General features: G+C 42.0%; 2 protein-coding genes across 6 annotated transcripts in view; one reads left to right on the top strand and one right to left on the bottom strand.

Annotated features, from left to right (window-relative positions):
• Positions 1-4,924, top strand: part of vps13c (vacuolar protein sorting 13 homolog C) — a 69,500-nt gene extending 64,576 nt beyond the window's left edge. For all 5 annotated transcript variants that reach the window (XM_071489976.1, XM_071489978.1, XM_071489977.1 and 2 more), the window contains 4 exons: positions 2,587-2,678; positions 2,784-2,907; positions 3,794-3,874; positions 4,000-4,924. In XM_071489976.1, the coding sequence (XP_071346077.1) occupies positions 2,587-2,678; positions 2,784-2,907; positions 3,794-3,874; positions 4,000-4,101 (399 nt within the window). In that variant the 3' untranslated portion in view covers positions 4,102-4,924. The remainder of the gene's footprint in view (positions 1-2,586; positions 2,679-2,783; positions 2,908-3,793; positions 3,875-3,999) is intronic.
• An 11,418-nt stretch (positions 4,925-16,342) lies between these two features.
• LOC139628062 (uncharacterized) lies at positions 16,343-17,266 on the bottom strand. Its single transcript, XM_071489400.1, has one exon. The coding sequence runs from the start codon at positions 17,264-17,266 to the stop codon at positions 16,343-16,345; it is 924 nt and encodes a 307-aa protein (XP_071345501.1).
• Positions 17,267-18,781: the final 1,515 nt, after the last annotated feature.

Genomic DNA, 18,781 nt, shown 5'->3' on the forward strand with positions numbered 1-18,781 from the left:
GTCGTTTTGGCCTATCTGTGTTTTCTGTTGAAATGTTGTCAGGCTATTGTTGTGTTGATTTTGTGTGTCTTTCTTATCTCTTTGTGGTGCAGGCTCTATTTGTATTTGCATATTTCCAGTGCTGTAGTTGTTAATTTCTGCTTTGATTCTTAATGTTTCTAACTGTTCCCTGCCCAGAGACTCCATATGAAAATTAGCCTTTCTGGCTAACTCTGGTATATTCTCAGAAAATATAGTAATATTCACAGGGTTAGGGTTAGGTCCCTGGGTTAGTTTGTGTTCCAAAATAATAAAAATGGAAAAATAAAATAAAACCCTGAAATTTCATAAAATATCTAGTTTTCAGTTTTAATCACCCAAACTTGTTCGTTCAGTAAAACTCAAACAGTTTGACAACAGAAAACATAAGACAGAACAGAACAGTCCAGTCCAGTCCAGTCTTCAGAGCACAGAATTCTGGGACTGTTGGCCCTATATATTAGATGTTTAATCTCAGTTTCTTACTTTGCCTCAGTAATAATGTAAAAGTTAATCTGTGGAGTTTCCTTTATTAAAAACTTAGTAGCATCTTCTTGTTTCTGTTTCTAATTCCATGTCTTCTTCTTCTTCTTCTTCTTCTTCTTCTTCTTGTGTTTGTGTCACATGCAGCCAGATGAGGAATAAAAAGGGTTTGGGTGGATCAAGTGCTTTTAAACACTTTAAATCATATTTACTGAAATATTCATGATTCATTTTTCATACTTACAGATATGATCATTTCTACATGAATCTGTAAAAAAATCTGTTATACGGACATGAATCTGAGATAATTCAGGTTTCTATGCATGCCAAAACTAATATCTTCTCTCATACCAAATATTTTTACTCTCAGTTTTTGCTCTCAGTTTATGACTTCTCTCTTTTTTATTTCTATTCATAACCATTTTTAAATAATTGTGTATCATAGTTTTTGTTTATATTTAATTTATCCAAACGAGTAACAGGCAGTTCAAAGCATTTTCATATTACTATGAATCTGTGCTTAATATCTCGACTCCCGTAGATTGTAGCAATATTTTTGTAAATGATTGAATTCATCCTGAACTTGTATATGAATATATGTTGGTTCATATTTCTGTCTTTGTGATGATATATTCTTTGTATGATTCAGTCTGGTATTATGTATCACTGTCAGCATGACCTCTGACCTCTAGCTCTTTAGTGTTTATATGTGAGTGTTTGTCAGCTGAACCGTCAGTGTGTGTGACGTCCATAACTTCGGTGTCTAATAAAACAGCTTCCTCTCTAACATTCTCCTCTCTGAGGTTTGCAGACATGATGGGGTGGTTGCCAGCTCATTTTTTGTGTTTTTGTCATAATAGTAGATAGAAAAGAGAACATACACTGATCATTAGACTGGTAACAGGTATATGTCACTTCCTACAACAGCTGATGAATACTGAGACACTGACATTCCCAACCTCAGTGTTACAAACCTCAAACTCATTCATCTGTAACTCAAACTGGACCAACTGGATCGTATTTCATGGTTGATGGTTCCACAGCAGCACAGTCCTCACAGTGTTAACACAGGACTGATTCCTACATTACATTTTTACAGTTGTTATTTAAATCAGTATAATTCTGTACATTTTAAAAACAAGGAATCACTTAATCTTCTTGATGAACTAAACTGAATCTAAATGTTTGATTCTTGTTGAAATCACTGTTCAGAAAGTTGGTCCAACTCTGTCACACTGTGTGTCACTGTCAGCGTCTGTCCAGTTGATCCCAGACCAGCTCCATGGGGTTCAGGTCTGGAGACTGTGCTGGTTCTGGTCTTCTAATGTTGTGGTTCATTATGTTGCTGTAGGATGAAGCTCTTTTTCCCTCCACTCAGACAGCAGCATATAGTCTTCCTTCCTGCAGCACAGTGTTGTCATGGTGATGATCAAAGGGTGTAGTGACACAGTTGGTCCAGAGGCTTTGTCAGCATCAATCTCGAAGAGTTTCATTAGCGTCAACTGCTCCAGGAAAGATGAAGTTCACCAAACCAACAACCCCGTTTTCTATGGAATTTACATTGTTTTTAGTTTTTGTTGCGTCAAGCAGTTTACCACTGAGCTTTACTGAAAAATTGAGGTGTTGTCAGAAAGCTTTGGCTGGTGTTGTATGTGAACACCTGCTGACTTGAGTTCATCACAGAACATTTGCGCTGAAGTGAGTTACATTTGAATCAGCTACTTTAGAGGAGGTGGAGAACCACATCCACCTGTCAATGTGACCTCAAACAGACTGCATCCACACTGTCACAATGACAGTCTTTCAGCAATGAAAGTGACACTCATTGTTAAGTATTGGATATTGATTTTACTGTAGCTCACTGACTGCTGCTGAGAGAAAAGTGGAGATGTATTTTCAGCTCTGTAGTGAAAATATGCAGCAGACCTAATTTCCCCCTGGGGATCAAAGTGTTTTGATTGATTGAGACCAGTGAGGAGGAAAAACTGAGGTCAGGAAATGAGAGAAAGAAGGGAATGTGATGGAGGAAGAACAGAGACAGATAAGTCTTCAGATGAGTTTTCACCCCTTTGTGTTGTGTTCCAGCGTTCGGAGATCAAACAGCTGGATGGTGAAGTGTTCAGAGATCACTGTCAGTATCCTGGACACAGGAAGACCAACATCATCATCACCAACAGGTACAGACCCCCACAAATCTCCAACCTAACTAAAACTGTCAGAAACAATGTATTTATTGCTGTTGTCTTACAGTATTGTTTGTTGTTTTGTATGTTGTTGTGTAGGAGGGTCATGTGTGTGAAGGAGATTGACTTTGTGGGTCATTTTAACAAAGAGTGGGAGTGTATGTTTGAGAACTTCTTTCGTCCTCCGACTGTGATGGGATCTGAGCTGCAGATCTACTGCAAGGTACAAAAGTAAACCTGAAATACACCTGAGAAAAACCCAAAATAAACCAGAGAAATACCTGAAATACACCTTAAAAATACCCTGGTATAAACCTGGGAAATGAAATAGAAGTGAAACATTTCTGGGAATAAACTTAAAGAAAATGCCACAAAATGAAGCCTTGTGTGTCAGTTGATTCTCAGTTTAATGTCAAAGCTTAACTGAAGCCATATTCACAAAGCATTTTATCTTACCACTAAGAGCTCTCAGAAGTCGCAAAAACCCCTGAGCTCAGACTGAGACTCTGTTGCTATGGTGACGTCAATTCTCATGGAAGATCTTGTTGCAAGAACCACAGTGATTGGTTGATGAAAGACCGGTCTGAGATGGTGAAAACAAATGAGCAAGATAATAAAAAAGCATAAAAAAAGCAGATAATACAAATTAAATAATAACAGATCAAGTTCTGTTTAGTAAAGTAGTGGATTCTCTTCTATGTCATCAGGTTTGTGGTGACCTGGAGAATTTCAGCATCAACCTGTGTGTTGATGCTGGTGACCACAGACCTTTATGGTTCTCTGTGATCTGGTTGCAATGATTCAAGTAATCTCATCTCAGTGAGTCAGGATCCTCTCCACTACTTCTAACTCCTCCAGACTCAAGTTCTTCTTTTAGAGCTAAGTGTTTTTGGGAATTAGTCAGAAACATGAGGACAGGACCAGTATTTAAATCAGACACTGAGAAAGGACTTTTATTCTGAGGATATTTTGTAAAATACATGACCTGATGTTTATTTTTTATCACATTAAATTTTCAGTGTCAATCTGGCACAAGCTGACAGGATGTCGTGTGTGTGTGTGTGTGTGTTTTCTGTTTGTGTGCGTCTCATTGTCTCATTGTGTATCAGGAGCAGCAGAAGTTGAAGCTACCAAAGAGAGACCAGGACTCAGTGAGGAGAGTTCAGCTCAGAGACTCAAACACTGCTCAGGTAGTCTGTTTGTGCGTGTGCGTGCGTGTGCGTGCGTGCGTGCATGTGTACTTGTATATTTCTATGTACTATGTATATTTCTGTGTGTAGCCTCTCCCTCATCTGGTTGCCATGGTTACCTACAGGCACTGCAGGCAGCCATATCAGACGCTCAGGTGGCGCAGCAACAGCACTGCATGGTGAGACAGAAGTCACAGCGCTTCCTGAAACTGGAAAACAAGAAGTGAGGTCACTTCCTGTCAGCTGGTGTTTTTTGTTTAAATTACAGATGTTAAATGTGGGACTGTTCCTTTAAGAGTTGCAGAAACAAGTACATAATCAGACGGGACAGGAAGTTGTTAAAAATGAATGGGCCTTTACTGTGTGGAGTAACAGTCACTTCCTGTTAAAGAATAAAGTTTAATGAAGATAAAAGCTGTAAATATTTTAAGTGTCAGTCATCAGAGTAACGTCACATGTTGGGTCTTTTTATTTTATTTTAATTGTGTATTTTGGCCCCTGCACTTTGTCCGCAGGCTGCACTGTCACAAGATGAAGCCGTAAAAATGACACATTGCACTAAAAAAATATTTACAGAAACCACTGTCTTTATGATGTTTGATCTTTAGTCAATCTGAAGATAATAATTCAACATGTTTATTCATGTTTTCTACAGTGAAACAGAAAAGAAAATTGATTGATGATTGAGTTTGATTCTTTGATTTAGATGAATCAGTTTGACCTGTTTACAGTCTGTGAGTCTGATTTAAACATGATGCTGAAACCCAAACCTGACATCAGGAGATATATGTATTTGTTGTACCCTGTATACCCTGAATGATTTCCTATAAAGACTAGATTAATGACATCTGCTGGACTGTTTTTCTAAGAGTGTACTTTGTGGTCAGAGTGAGATGTCACCAATTGTCTTCATTCTACTATAACCAGAAAAGATTCTGCTCCTCTGCCTCTTTCTGATCACATAGACCCGGTCGTTATAACAAATTTTTAATGTAGAGCGTTTCATGTATTCCTGGAGGAGCAGGGTTTCATTAAAGGACCATCACCTGATCTGAGGGGAGCAGCTTCTGTCACTCTGTTTATGTACTTATTAACTGATGGTGTCAGATCATACCAGCCCACATTAACCCCTGACTATGACCATTAATAAAGATCCAATCAGCTCATAAGTAAAACAATCAATAACAGCAGAGATGAAGTTTGAACTGCTGTGACAGTTTGTTCGACAGCTCATTTAGATTATTTCAATCAAAGATCAGGTTATCAATTAAACACATTTGATCCTGAATGGCATGTGATAATGAAGCTGTCACCTGACTGGGCTGACGTCACAACACAAGGTGAGGATTACAGAAGGAACTGATTGATTATTGATCACGTCTGAAGCTTTTATACCAGGTGAAGGGGGGGGTGCTGAGGTGGGCAGGTCCTGGACCTCCAAAACACCAGCCATTTTCCAGAAGAGAGTGTCTGAACATCCTGGACAGAGACGGCGCTGAAATAAAAAAAAAAAAACAGGTTTCAAAACCAAACTTGGACCTGATGAAGGTTGTAAATCCTCCTCTGCCTCAGCTTTCTGTAGCTGCTTACAGACACTAAATTTACTGGCAGCATAAGAAATTCTTGTTGCCCCAGAAACTGACCCCAGAGGTGGAGCTCTCTACAGTGAGACTACAGGGCAGCCTGTAGGTGGTGCTGTGTGACCAGGGGGGTCCTCAGGTCTCTGTCCCAACACCACCTCAACAAACAGGCTGGAGACTTTGGCAGACTTGGTTCAGACCAGCAGGAGGCAGCAAACTCGCTCTGGATCTGTGGAGTTTCAGAGAAACCCGGCTCAGTGCAGTTCACACCCCAGTCCTGTTCTACTGGTTTTACTGGTAGTTCACCCCCCACCCCCAAGGTGGAGGTTAATGTGCCTAACAGCTGTTTACAACACAAAAACATATACACATTTACACACACACACACTTTTGTGAGGTTGTCGCTCTACATGGTGTTGTCATGGCAACAATAAAAACAGGATGAAGCTGATGACGATGATTTCCAGATGTTGGATGTTTCTGCTGACTCGTCTATATTTTGAAAACAGAAACAGACAGAGATGTCTCCTGATTGGTCATTTTCAGACTGACGTGCAATCTGATTAGATGTTGTGTCTCAGAATGAACTGACCCTGAGTCAGTTTAGAAGCAGCTCCCAGTGCACCATGGGTAGTTTTCCCTCAGTGATCTGACCTGAGATCTGCTGCTGTTGGTATGGAAACATCTGGAACAGGTTGAGCTGAGAGAAACAGACCTGAGGTCACCTTTCATCCTGCAGGAGGAACTGAAGGAGGGAGTGAAGCAGACTCTACTGTGACTTTACTGGCACTCCACTTTGACTCTACGACACTCTATTGTGACTCCACTGAGTGTCTGCTGTGACTCTACTAAAACATAGTCCAGGCAGCATCATATGGATTTGGTAAAACAAACCATTAGCAAAATATTAATTGGTTATAATGCAACACAATGTAACTGAGCATCGATTAATAAATGAAATGAGGTTTATGCCATTAAAATAACCAAATTATATAATTCAATTAATTTAGTTTTTGTAATTTGTAGGTGATGTTTCAGATTAAAGGTATATCCTTCAAAATAAAACCAGGTGTCAGAACAGATGCTTCCTGTCTGGTTTGTTGTCATGGTGAAAATCAGCTGGTTTCCTCATGTTCACCTGTGATCCCAAGAGAGAAGTTTCAACCTTCCGATGTTGCTCAGGTGAAGTTTAGTTCAATGCACATCAGTCAGTACAGGCTGTTTACACTGTTTAGTTTACAGACTGTGTACACTGTTTAGAAACTGTTTACACTGTTTAGTTTACATAGTGTTTAGTTCACAGACTGTTTACACTATTTAGTTTAAAGTGTGTTTAGTTTACAGATTGTTTACACTGTTAAGTTTACAGACTCTGTACACTGTTTAAAAACTGTTTACACTATTTAGTTTACAGTGTTTAGTTTACAGACTGTTTAACTGTTTAAAACCTGTTTACAGACTGCTTAAAGACAACAGAAAGCGTTAAACAGACGTCTCCTCTCTGATTAGTAAACTTGAATTCAGGACGTCTGTCAGCTGATAAACTGTCGCTCATCCTGTCTCCACGGAAACACATTCAGATTTATGGTATCCACAATGACAGATTGATGACCTCCTGTTCCTGCACAGATGAGACAGGAAGGGAAGACCGATCCCATCCCTGTAGGTTATCATCATGTGAAGACTGAAGATTGGTTTGAACATGTTTACATCCAACATGAAGGAAAAATCTGTTTATTAAACCAGACAAGAGAAGATGGATAGTTAACAACAAAGAGAAATAATTAAGCATTTCTTGAAAGTAAAGAAAAAGAGGAGTGTGAACATGAGAGAGGAAAAGAAGAAAGAAAAAGAAAAACAAGTCAACAAATGAAGGAGAAGAGAAAAAGAAATGAAGAAAGAAAAAACAGATCAGGAATCTCAGTAACCTGCTGTTAATTCTATGTGATTACATTTAAATCAATGTTAAATCCTTAAATCCTTTAAATCCTCCATAAATCCTTGATACTGAACTTTATTGTAAAGTCCTGATTCACCAGTACACTGTAAAATAACAATAGTACAGAGTGTAAACAAACTGATAACACATAATTACCTTACAAATAATAAACAAGACAAAGTTACACACAACAAAGTCACAGGTGAAACAACACATCTGTGACCTGGGGCCTCAGGTACGATGCCTAGAATTCAGACTGAAACATTCAGATGTACTAAACCACACTCCACCCTCTCTCTCTGCTCTAAATTTACTGAGCTAATGAGAATAAATACACCTGGACCTCCCCTGGACTCTGACATTTATAATAACAGAAAACAGATGGGAGAGTGTGGTCAAGGCTGCTAATGGGGTAATCTATTCACTTACTTTTGATTGAAATGAGTAAAGTAGTTTACATTAGTATTTGCCCCATACACATATTTATGTCCAACATACACTGTTTTACATTAGATGGAATGAAGCAATGCAACAGGTGAGACTATCAAAATCTTTTCCAACTTTACACATCAGTTTATTGACTGAAGTAAAAGACTCAAATGGACAAACAGGGATTTGTCAGAAAGCTCTGATTCTCTGGTCTGTAGCTCAAACCACTGAGGAGTAATGATGCTCTGAAGACAGCACGATAGTTGAGGGCATATGTGCTATGGTGTGCTTCAGTGGAGTTGATTTTAAATTCATTTAGACAATATTAAGATTAGAACCAATAACAAGGTTTGATTAGAATTCCAGGGAATATCAGGATCTAAATTCCAGGTGTTTATCTTTGTTACAGTGAGTTTTGATTTCTTCTGTTGTTTCCAGTCACACTGGTTTCATGTGGCTTTTAAACTGATCTTAGACCAGTGAAACAGATGCAGCTGCTGCTGTCTGAGTGTTACAGGTTTTATTGGTGTATAAACTTTAGCAGGAGCTGGTTTGAATGGCAACAGTGAGTCATAGTGTTTGTTCTCTGCTGGAGGTTTTACTCATTAAATGAATTCCAGAAACTATCTAGGTGATTTAGTGGATAAAAGTACATTTAAAACAGTAAAACCTGAAGGGGGCTTATATTCTGGTGCACAACTGTGATGTGAATGCTGTGTTTTTACTTTTTTCATAAACAAGTTGTTTACGATCAACTGTCTTTGTGAAGTTTCTAGTTATCAGAATCAGAATCAGAATCAGTTTTATTGCCAAGTATGTTTCCACATACAAGGAATTTGTGCTGGTGATTGGTGCAATGGGGGTACAGGGGGATCAGTGACAGTGGGGCTCTCTAGCCTTGTTGATAAGGCTGATAGCAGACGGGAAGAAGCTGTTTTTGTGGTGAGAGGTTTTGGTCCTGAAGGACCACAGCCTCCTGCCAGAGGGGAGTGACTCAAAGAGTTTGTGTCCAGGGTGGGAGGAGTCAGCTACAATCTTCCCTGCACGCCTCAGAGTCCTTGAGGCGTACAGGTCCTGGAGGGATGGTAGATTGCAGCCAATCACCTTCTCAGCAGAGTGGATGATATGCTGCAGTCTGCTATTGTCCCTCTCCGTGGCAGCAGCGTACCAGATGGTGATGGAGGTGAGGATGGACTCAATGATGGAGGCGTAGAAGTTCACCATCATAGTCCTTGGCAGGTTGAACTTCTTCAACTGCCTCAGGAAATACATCCTTTGCTGAGCTTTTGTGATGAGGGAGCTGATGTTCAGCTCCCACTTAATGTCCTGTGTAATGGTGGTTCCCAAGAAGCAGAAATGCTCCACGATGGCCATGGGGGAGTCGCATAGGGTGATGGGGGTGGGTGGGGCTGGGTTTTTCCTGAAGTCCACTATCATCTCCACTGTCTTCAGAGCGTTAAGCTTTAGGTTGTTCTGCCTGCACCAGGTCACCAGACGGTCAGTCTCCCACCTGTAGGCAGACTCATCACCATCAGAGATGAGTCCAATGAGAGTGGTGTTGTCTGCAAACTTCAGGAGCTTGACAGACTGATGGCTGGAGGTGCAGGTGTTGGTGTACAGGGAGAAGAGCACAGGAGAAAGAACGCAGCCTTGTGGGGATTCAGTGCTGATGGTCTGGAAGTCAGACACATGCTTTCCTAGCTTCACATGCTGCCTCCTGTCAGACAGGAAGTCGGTGATCCACCTGCTGGTGGAGTCAGGCACGCTCAGCTGGGAGAGCTTGTCCTGCAGCAGAGCCGGGATGATGGTGTTGAAGGCAGAGCTGAAGTCCATAAACAGGATCCTGGCATAGGTCCCTGAGGAGTCCAGGTGCTGGAGGATGAAGTGGAGAGCCATGTTGACGGCGTCGTCTACAGACCTGTTGGCTCTGTAGGCGAACTGCAGGGGGTCCAGGAGTGGGTCAGTGATGGATTTGAGATGGGACAAGACAAGGCGCTCAAATGATTTCATGACCACAGAGGTCAGGGCAATGGGTCTGTAGTCATTTAGTCCTGTGGGCCTTGGTTTTTTGGGGACAGGGATGATGGAGGATTTGAAGCAGGCTGGCACGTGGCAGGTCTCCAGTGAGGTGTTGAAGATGTCCGTGAACACCGGAGACAGCTGATCAGCACAGTGCTTCAGGGATGATGGAGAGACAGAGTCAGGACCGGCTGCTTTGTGGGGGTTCTGCTTCTTAAACCCTGTCTGTCAGATTAATGAGCCTCTGTGCACAGATTCTGATAAACCTTAATAAATAACCTTAACCTCAGTGACCCATCAGTGATGAGTCCAAGATTGATCCAGTGATTGGTCCAGTGATTGGTCCAGTGATGGGTCAATGGCTGATTCAGTGATTAATCCAGTGGTCAGTCATGTAATTGTTTGAGATTTGTTTTCAGCAGCTGACCTTGCTGCAGGTCACCTCCATCACATGGATCATATTGATTCATCCTGCAGTTTTTTGAATATTTTCAGATTGAAAATTATCCACATTTTTCAGTTAGTTCTTCTAAATATTGATGAGTACGTATCCGGGGCAGGTTGATTGGGTGTATTTGACTTGTTCTGACACAGTTGGCTCAGAGTCTGCTGGCAGAGTCATGAAGGGATTTATAATGTGGTAAAAATACAGTCTGGCTGTGTTGGGGAGGGGGGGGGGGGGGGGGGGTTGTAATGACTTCCAGCTACCAGAGGCCGAACAGAAGAGGATGTTTGATATCTACACAGTCAAAAATATAAAGTGTGACCTGCTGAGTCAAATATGTTTTAACCTTCCACCTTATGTTTGATTGAATTATCCTCATAAAACTCAACAAACCACATTTTCAGAAAAAGTAAGAAAAAGCAAGTGGTCTTTGAGTCAGTGTTATTTTGTCAAAGTACATTTCACCTGAAGTTTCAGTTTACAATTTAGTTCTTTGAACATGTGATTTTCTGCTCATTTTCTTTCCTTTTACTTCACAGGATTTATATAAAGTCACTGTATGTCTCAGATGTTCTTAGGATAATTGTTCCTCTTAGAAACAATCAGCTGTGTTGTTCTGAACAATTCAATCCAGACTGTTTTCTGACATGGTTTAATAGTTTGAGCACATACTGATATCACACAGTAAATAGGTCATAATCATGTCAAACATGATGATAATGGTGATCATGATGATGGTGGTGATGATGATGATGATGATGATGATGATGGTGGTCACAATTGCGATGATGATAATGATGACAATGATAGTGATGATGATGATGATGATGGTTATGATGGTGATGATAATGATGATGATGAAGACAGTTTCTGAGGCTCAGTGATTCAGTCTGTCAGGACTCTGTTCCACCTGAACCTCAGCAGTTTTTCTCTATGGAAAGAAAAGATCCTGAAGGAAGTAATGTAAACAAAGAGAGACAGGGTGGGGGAGGGGCGGGGTTACAGAGCTGAGTGGAAAAAGCGGAGTGAGGGTTAACTGGGCCCCCAGGTATTTTCTCCACCCCCAGTGACTGTTAGCTCAGTTTAGATTAGCCACCCTGCAGCAGACTAAATATGAAGTTGTTTGTGTTTAAAGACAACCAGCTTGAACTGGATTGACCTCTGAAACATCCAACACATGCACTTGAACCTCCAGCTGACTGGAAACTTCATAAACACCTCCAACTGTTCAGAGGAAGACCACAGTAGAAAACATTTTCAGATCAGACACAGCAGAGAGCTCCTCGGTTGGCTCAACACTCTCTACCTGCCTCTGTTGGTACAGTGATGAAGACAATCTGAGATCAGATCTTATATCAATTTCCTTCCAATTAAGCAGTCATTTATTGGCGGGAAAGTTTTAGACAAAACAGTGTTGTCGAAGCACAAGTACAAACTACAAAGGACAACACCAAGATTGATACATTTGTATATAAGCCTGTTAATCATATATTTACAGTATATTATTTGCATGTGTGTATGTGTCACTGTCCCTCAGGTTTTGGTATATGTTTGGCAGATCTGTCTTCTTCTCTTGGAGGATTTGTAATGTTGAGATGTCATTGAGTTCAATGAAATGTTGAATCACAAAACTGAATTAGTAAAATGTTCCTGAAGTGTTCCTTATTTCACTGAACTGACATTCCCTCTGTCTCAGCCTCACCTGTGAACAGTGACCACATGTTCTCTTAGATAGATAGATAGATAGATAGATAGATAGATAGATAGATAGATAGATAGATAGATAGATGACTTTATTCATCCCCGAAGGGAAATTAGGTTGCTACAGCAGTCCGGTGTATTAAAATACAAAAATACAATAGAATGGAATACTGACGTAGACAGAATAGAAATAAAAATACAGAATGTCAAGATATAAATACCATAAATAATAATATACTGTGAATATGCATATGTAAATAGAAAGTGCAAAAAGAAGGATACAAATATTGTATGATATGATATATAATATCAATACGGTTAGTATTTGGAGTGGAGTGTTGTGGTGATTCAGAGTGCAAAGTGTGACAAGTCATCTTGTGTCATCTTGGCTCTGACAGAGGTAGATGAGTTGTACAGTCTGATTACAGTAGGTGGGAACGATTTCCTGTATCGTTCCTTAGAGCAGCGGGGTTGGATGAGTCTGTTGCTGAAGCTGCTCTTCAGCTTGTCCAGTGTTTTGTGGAGGGGGTGAGAGGGATTGTCCATGATTACCAGCAGTTTTGCCAGCATCCTTTCCTCCACCACCTCCTCCAGGGTGACAAGTTCAGAGCCAACAACAGACTCTGCCTTTTTGATGAGTTTGTTCAGTCTGTTGGCGTCCTTTGCCTTGATGCCCGCACCCCAGGACACTGCAGCAAAGAAGATGGTGCTCGCCACAACAGACTGATAGAACATCTCCAGCATCTTGTTGCAGACATGAAAAGACCTGAGCCTCCTCAGGCAGTAAAGCCGGCTCTGACCCTTCTTGTAGCTAGCCTCTGTATTGGTGGACCAGTCCAGTTTATTGTCCAGTGTTACACCCAGGTACTTGTATGAGGCCACTAAATCCACATCCATCCCACTGATGCAGACAGGAGAGGGCAGGGGCTTGTTCCTCCTGAAGTCCACCACCATCTCCTTCGTCTTTGCCACGTTCAGCTGCAGGTGGTTCTCCCCACACCACTTCACAAAGCGCACAACCAGGTCCCTGTACTCAGCCTCCCTCCCTCCCTTCACACACCCCACAATGGCCGTGTCATCAGAGAATTTCTGCAGATGACACGACTCAGTGCAGTACTTAAAGTCTGACGTGCATGTGGTGAAGAGGAAGGGAGACAGCACAGTTCCCTGGGGGGCCCCGATGTTACTGATCAGACGACCAGACACACAGTTCTGTAATCTCACAAACTGCGGTCTGCCCATCAGATAGTCATCAACCCAAGTGATGAGGGAAGCACCCACCCGCATGTTCTCCAGTTTGACCTTCAGCAGTCTGGGCTGGATGGTGTTAAAGGCACTGGAGAAGTCAAAGAACATGATGCGGACTGAGGTGTTGGGTCTGTCCAGGGAGGAGTAAACCTTTTGCAGCAGGTAGATAATTGCATCATCAACCCCAACATGGGGCTGGTATGCAAACTGCAGGGGGTCTTGCGATGGGCACACCAGCGGTCTGAGGTGTACCAGGACCAGTCTCTCCATGACCTTCATGATGTGAGAGGTCAGTGCCACCAGTCTGTAATCCTCCAGTGCAGCAGGACGTCCTTTTTTGGGCACTGGGACCAGGCAGGATGTTTTCCAAAGCACTGGCACTCTCTGAAGGTGTTGGCTCAGGTTGAAGAGGTGCTGGAGAACTCTACAGAGCTGGCTGGAACATGCCTTCAACACGTGAGGGCTGATGCGGTCTGGTCCAGCAGCTTTCCTCTGTTACCCCTTTTCCACCAAACTGGTTCCAGGTCTGGTTCAGAGCTAGAGCCAGACTTAGCACCAGTTCTTTGGTTTTCCACAGACAAAGCACCGGTTCCTGGCTTTCAAAACCGGTGCTAGGCAAGCACCAACTCCTTGCTGGGCCAGTAGACGTTACGTTGGGGGCTTCGGGCTTACGTCAGCGAGCAGGGGCGGGATTATTGACCAACCAAAGCAGAGTTTAGAGCGCCATTTTTAAAAAGACGATTTTGGGATAAGACAAGACGAGACGAGAACAACAGAAAAAGAAGAACTTAAATTAAACAATGGATGTTAAAACAAAACAGCAGTGGTCAGTGGAGGAGCTAACCTGTCTCCTGGCAGTGTGGTCCTCCTCGGAGATCCAGAGAAAACTGGAGGGAGCTACAAGGACCAAACCGGTCTTTGAACAGATCCAGCGAGAAATGGCGGCAGGAGGCTACGAGCGCAGCATTGACCAGATCATGAACAAGCTAAAGAAACTAAAGAAGGGGTACAGGGACCAAAAGACTGAGCTGGGACGTAGTGGCAATGGTCGGCCACGCTTTAACAGCCCGCATTTCGAAATGCTCAATGCTGTCCTCGGTGAACGACCGGTGTGCAACGCTACCGGAGCACTGAATTCAGCCACAGCCATGCTGGAGTCGATGCAGGACACAACCCTGGAGCAAACCTCCGCAGAGCCTGTTAAGTTTATTGTTTCGGATGTTTCGCCAGTTGTAGTTTAACTTGGCTTGTAGTTTAACTTCTACTTTTCTGAAATCAGTGTTACTTGGGTAATGTTTGCTGATCAAAAGCTACCCTATAACAACAACGTTAGCATGCTACTTTGTAGATTTGCCATTGTTTAACATAGCAACGTTACCCTACATTTGGCCTCACAAACGGCTAATCGTGTGTTAAGTGTTGTCGGTAAGTTTGTTTATTAAAACACTGCTCTCTTTTTTTTGCTTATAGACTTCACAGAACTGGATGTTAGTGAGGAGCTGCTGCACTCAACTCCCCAGAGAAGTAGCTCACCGACGGCATCCTCCTCCTTAAGTCGCTCATCAGTCTCTGGACAGTCCAGACCAGGTAAGATTTGTTTTACTGGGTATATAGTAACACTAGTCTGGATATTAACCCTTCCTGGGACAATTTGATATTGTTTCCTTCTCTCTTTCTTTCTCTCTCTCCTTCCTTTCATTCTCTGTCTTCCTTACCTTCTTTCTTTTCCTCCTGTCTTTCTCTCTTCCTCCCTCTTCTTTTCATTATCTTTCTTTCTTCCTCTCTCACTTCTTCCTTCTTTTCATTCTCTTTCTTCCTCTCCTTCTTTCTGTCTTTCTTTTCACCCCTTTTTCTCTCAAATGTACTTGATAGTAATGTGTGGTGCAGAGTAGTGGTAGTGTCTAATTGTTATTGATCTTTTTTACACAGGGAAACGCAAAAGAGATTCAACGGACGTGTTGGAGTACCTTGAGAGGGCGGACAAAAAGTTTCTGGAGCACAGCAGGGACATGAACAATGCGCTGCTGCAGAAATTAGATGAGCATGCAACTGCCTATGTTGCACTGATGGGTCGCATGGTGACCCTGATGGAGGCTCAGCTGAAGAAATGAACATTTGCATTTAATTTGACATAGACTTTATATATATATATATATATATATATATATATATATAATTTTTGTTGTTGTTGTTGTTAATAAAGCTATTTTCAAAGTTGACACGTCTGCATCAGTATTGTCTCACTTTATGGGTACCAGTAAAACTTGTAAGATATGAATAAATCTAAATTCCTAAAATAGTTAACTGCAGGTATGCGGGCCAGTATGCAAGATGCAACAATATGAAAATTCAGCCATTTACTGTTTTTAGGGATAGACACTACAGGTGAGTATAGGCAATTTCTTTTAAAATTATATCACTATGAAATTCTCATTTGATCACATACACTAGTATGAAGAAACAGTTTAATTATGCATATTAGGTATTGTTATCTAAAGTGGGCAATTTTGCATCAACTTTTGGTGCATAAATCTGAATGTATGATAAAGGCAGGTGCTAAATTCTTATTTGATTTCGTTAACACACAAATGAAAAAAAATGGAGGGATTTTAGAATCTGCTTTCAGGAAATCAAAATATACTGTCCACAGCCTTAACAAAGCATATTTTTGCCATATTTTGATTATAATGAGACAAATAAGGATAGGAATGATTTCTTAACAAATCCCTCTAAATATCTTCAGAATACTGCTCTGGAATATGATAAAAAACTAATTTTGAGAAAACAGCAGTTAAAAATTTAAACGGCGGTCAGACTTAATGCTGCAAGTCAACTAAAGATCATGAAAAACATTTTAATGTTTTCAGTGTTGTATTTATAGGAGCTTGAGACAAAATCTCAATTGACCACTGCATGAAAAAAAAAAATCAACATTTTTGCCTGTAGTGTAGAAGTAGTGTTTTTTTTCTGTTGGTAACTTCAGTTGGTCACTTCATCATATGATATCAAAGAAGACGACATGGCAGGTAATTTTACTTTGGTTTTACTGAAAATTCCTGAACATGACAAAAGATTCGTTGAACATGACAACAGATATGTATTGTACATCACTCATTCCGTCTGTTGAAGTACTGCATTAATGCTGCTCTAATGTCAGCTCCTTCAGGATTGCCATGGTCGGGCAATGCCTGAAGTGGAGGCTGAATGATCACATTCCTGTCTGGATGCTCCTCGCTGAAATTGTCCCCATGTTCCTCACAAATGTTGTGCAGCACGCAGCAAGTCAGTGCCATTTTCTTGGCCAGCTCCAGCTTGCTGTCGTTCCTTTTCAGGAAGCATCTCCAACGTCCTTTAAGTCTTCCAAAACACATCTCCACAACCGATCGTGCACTGCTCAGCCTGTAGTTGTAGGTGCGTTGCTCAGGGGTCAGTCTGCCAGTGTCCAAAAAGGGCTTCATGAGCCAGTTCTGCATGGGGTAGGCTGGGTCACCAATCAGATAATGCCCAACATCACAGCCAGAGATGGACACCTTGTTTTGGCTCAGTAATTCCCCATCATTTACAATTTCCCACAAATGTGACTGCCGCAGTACCCTTGCGTCGTGCACACTCCCTGGAAAGCCAACACACACATCCCAGAAGAGACCTTTACCGTCCACCACTGCTTGCAAAATAATTGAATGCCATCCTTTACGGTTGTAGTAGTCTCGCGGATGCTCCTCAGGTGCAATAATTGGGAGGTGGCTTCCATCTATGGCACCGACACACTGTGGTACTCTCCAACGATTATTGAAGAATGTGGCTAGTTCGACCAATTTGTCAGCATCAGGACATGTGATATGGGCAGGAAGTAGAACCTTGATAACTGCGTTGCAGAAGTCCTGAAGACAATTAAAAACCGTGCTCAGGCCTACTCCAAAAAGATGGCTGATGGTCCTGTACTCACTCCCAGTTGCCAGCTTCCAGATGGCTATTGCAACACGCTTCTCGATCGGGATACACAAACGGTAGTTTGTGTTTCTTCTTCCCATGGCATGCTTGACTTGAGTGCAGATGTACTCAAACGACTCCCTGGACACACGGAAATTCTGCACAAACTGATGAGAGCTGAAATCAGGAACAACTGTGTCCCACCAGTGCTTGGACCATGGATATGCCCAGACAACAGCTGACCGCTGCTGTGCCCTCAGCCACAAAGCTACCTGTTTAGATAGAAATACACAGACTGAGTATTGACTTGATTTTTAAATGCAGTACAACTGAGCAACAAATAAAATAAAAACACATATACTCTGTATATATCTACATGGCACACACACACACACACACACACACACACACACACACACACACATTGATAGCAATTACCATGTAAAAAAATGCTTTCTGAGATCAGACTATGGGATTAGAGAAATGTTTCCACGGGTAGATTTTACTCCCTGAAGAAAGTAATTCATGTGTATACGTTAGCAGGTTTCTTATCAGCTTTTATGTGTTACATTACTACATGCAGACAATGAAAACACCTCATTACACAGAGCAAAGTATCCTCAGAGCAAAGTAAGTTCATATCTACAATTACTGCATCCGAAGTTGAAAAGAAACTAAAAAGAAGTATCGTATAATGTTGAAATAAGTCGTTTTCCACCGCAGAACATTTGACTGTTTGTTGAATGTGACTTCAATCAAGCGTGCCTAAAAACTGTGCTACCCAAATTCGCCCAGTTTGTGGATTTTGCCACCAGAGGGAAAAACACTTTGGACCATGTTTATTCCAATATCAAACATGCATACAAAGCCACACCCCTCCCCCACCTGACTGGATCTGACCACCTCTGCATGTCCCTCACCCCCATCTACACCCCCCTGCTGAGGGGAACTAAACCTGAGAGAAAGACAATAAAGACCTGGCCCGAAGGAGCCCTCTCTCAGCTACAGAACTGCTTCTCCACAACTGTGTGGGACATATTCTCCAGCCACAACCTCCAGGAGTATACGGACACTGTACTCTCCTACATCAAGAACTGTGTTGACAATGTCACCGTCAACAAAAGGGTCAGGGTTTTTGCGAACCAAAAACCCTGGATGAACAGTAAAGTGCAATCCCTCCTGAAAAAACGCAACACTGCCTTCAAGTCAGAAGACAAAGCAGTGTACAGCGAGGCCAGGGCAGACCTGAAAAGAGGCATCAAGGAAGCCAAGGCAGCCTACAGGAAGAGGATTGAAGACCACTTTGTTGAAAACAACCCTAGAAGGATGTGGCAGGGGATAAACCACATTACAAACTACAGAAGCAGGAACCAGGCGACAACTAGGACCGACGCCTCGCTGGCAGAAGAATTGAACCAGTTCTTTGCCCGCTTCGAGGCGGTCAGGCCCTCATTTGTCGCATCACCCCCATCCCCCGTCAGCACTAGCACACTGACACTCCAGGAGCAGGAAGTGAGACGTGTGCTTAGGACAGTGAACCCCAGGAAGGCAACCGGACCCGACGGAGTACCCAGCAAGGTGCTCAGAGCGTGTGCGGACCAACTGGCAGGAGTGTT

The sequence above is a fragment of the Trachinotus anak genome, unplaced genomic scaffold (assembly GCF_046630095.1).
Source record: "Trachinotus anak isolate AG129_WGS33_773 ecotype Australia unplaced genomic scaffold, CSIRO_AGI_Tana_v1 ptg000011l, whole genome shotgun sequence".
Lineage (NCBI taxonomy): Eukaryota > Metazoa > Chordata > Actinopteri > Carangiformes > Carangidae > Trachinotus > Trachinotus anak.

Excerpts from the sequence above, each read along its gene's own strand:
- LOC139628062 (XM_071489400.1), bottom strand. The coding sequence starts at position 17,266 with ATGGGAAGAAGAAACACAAACTACCGTTTGTGTATCCCGATCGAGAAG.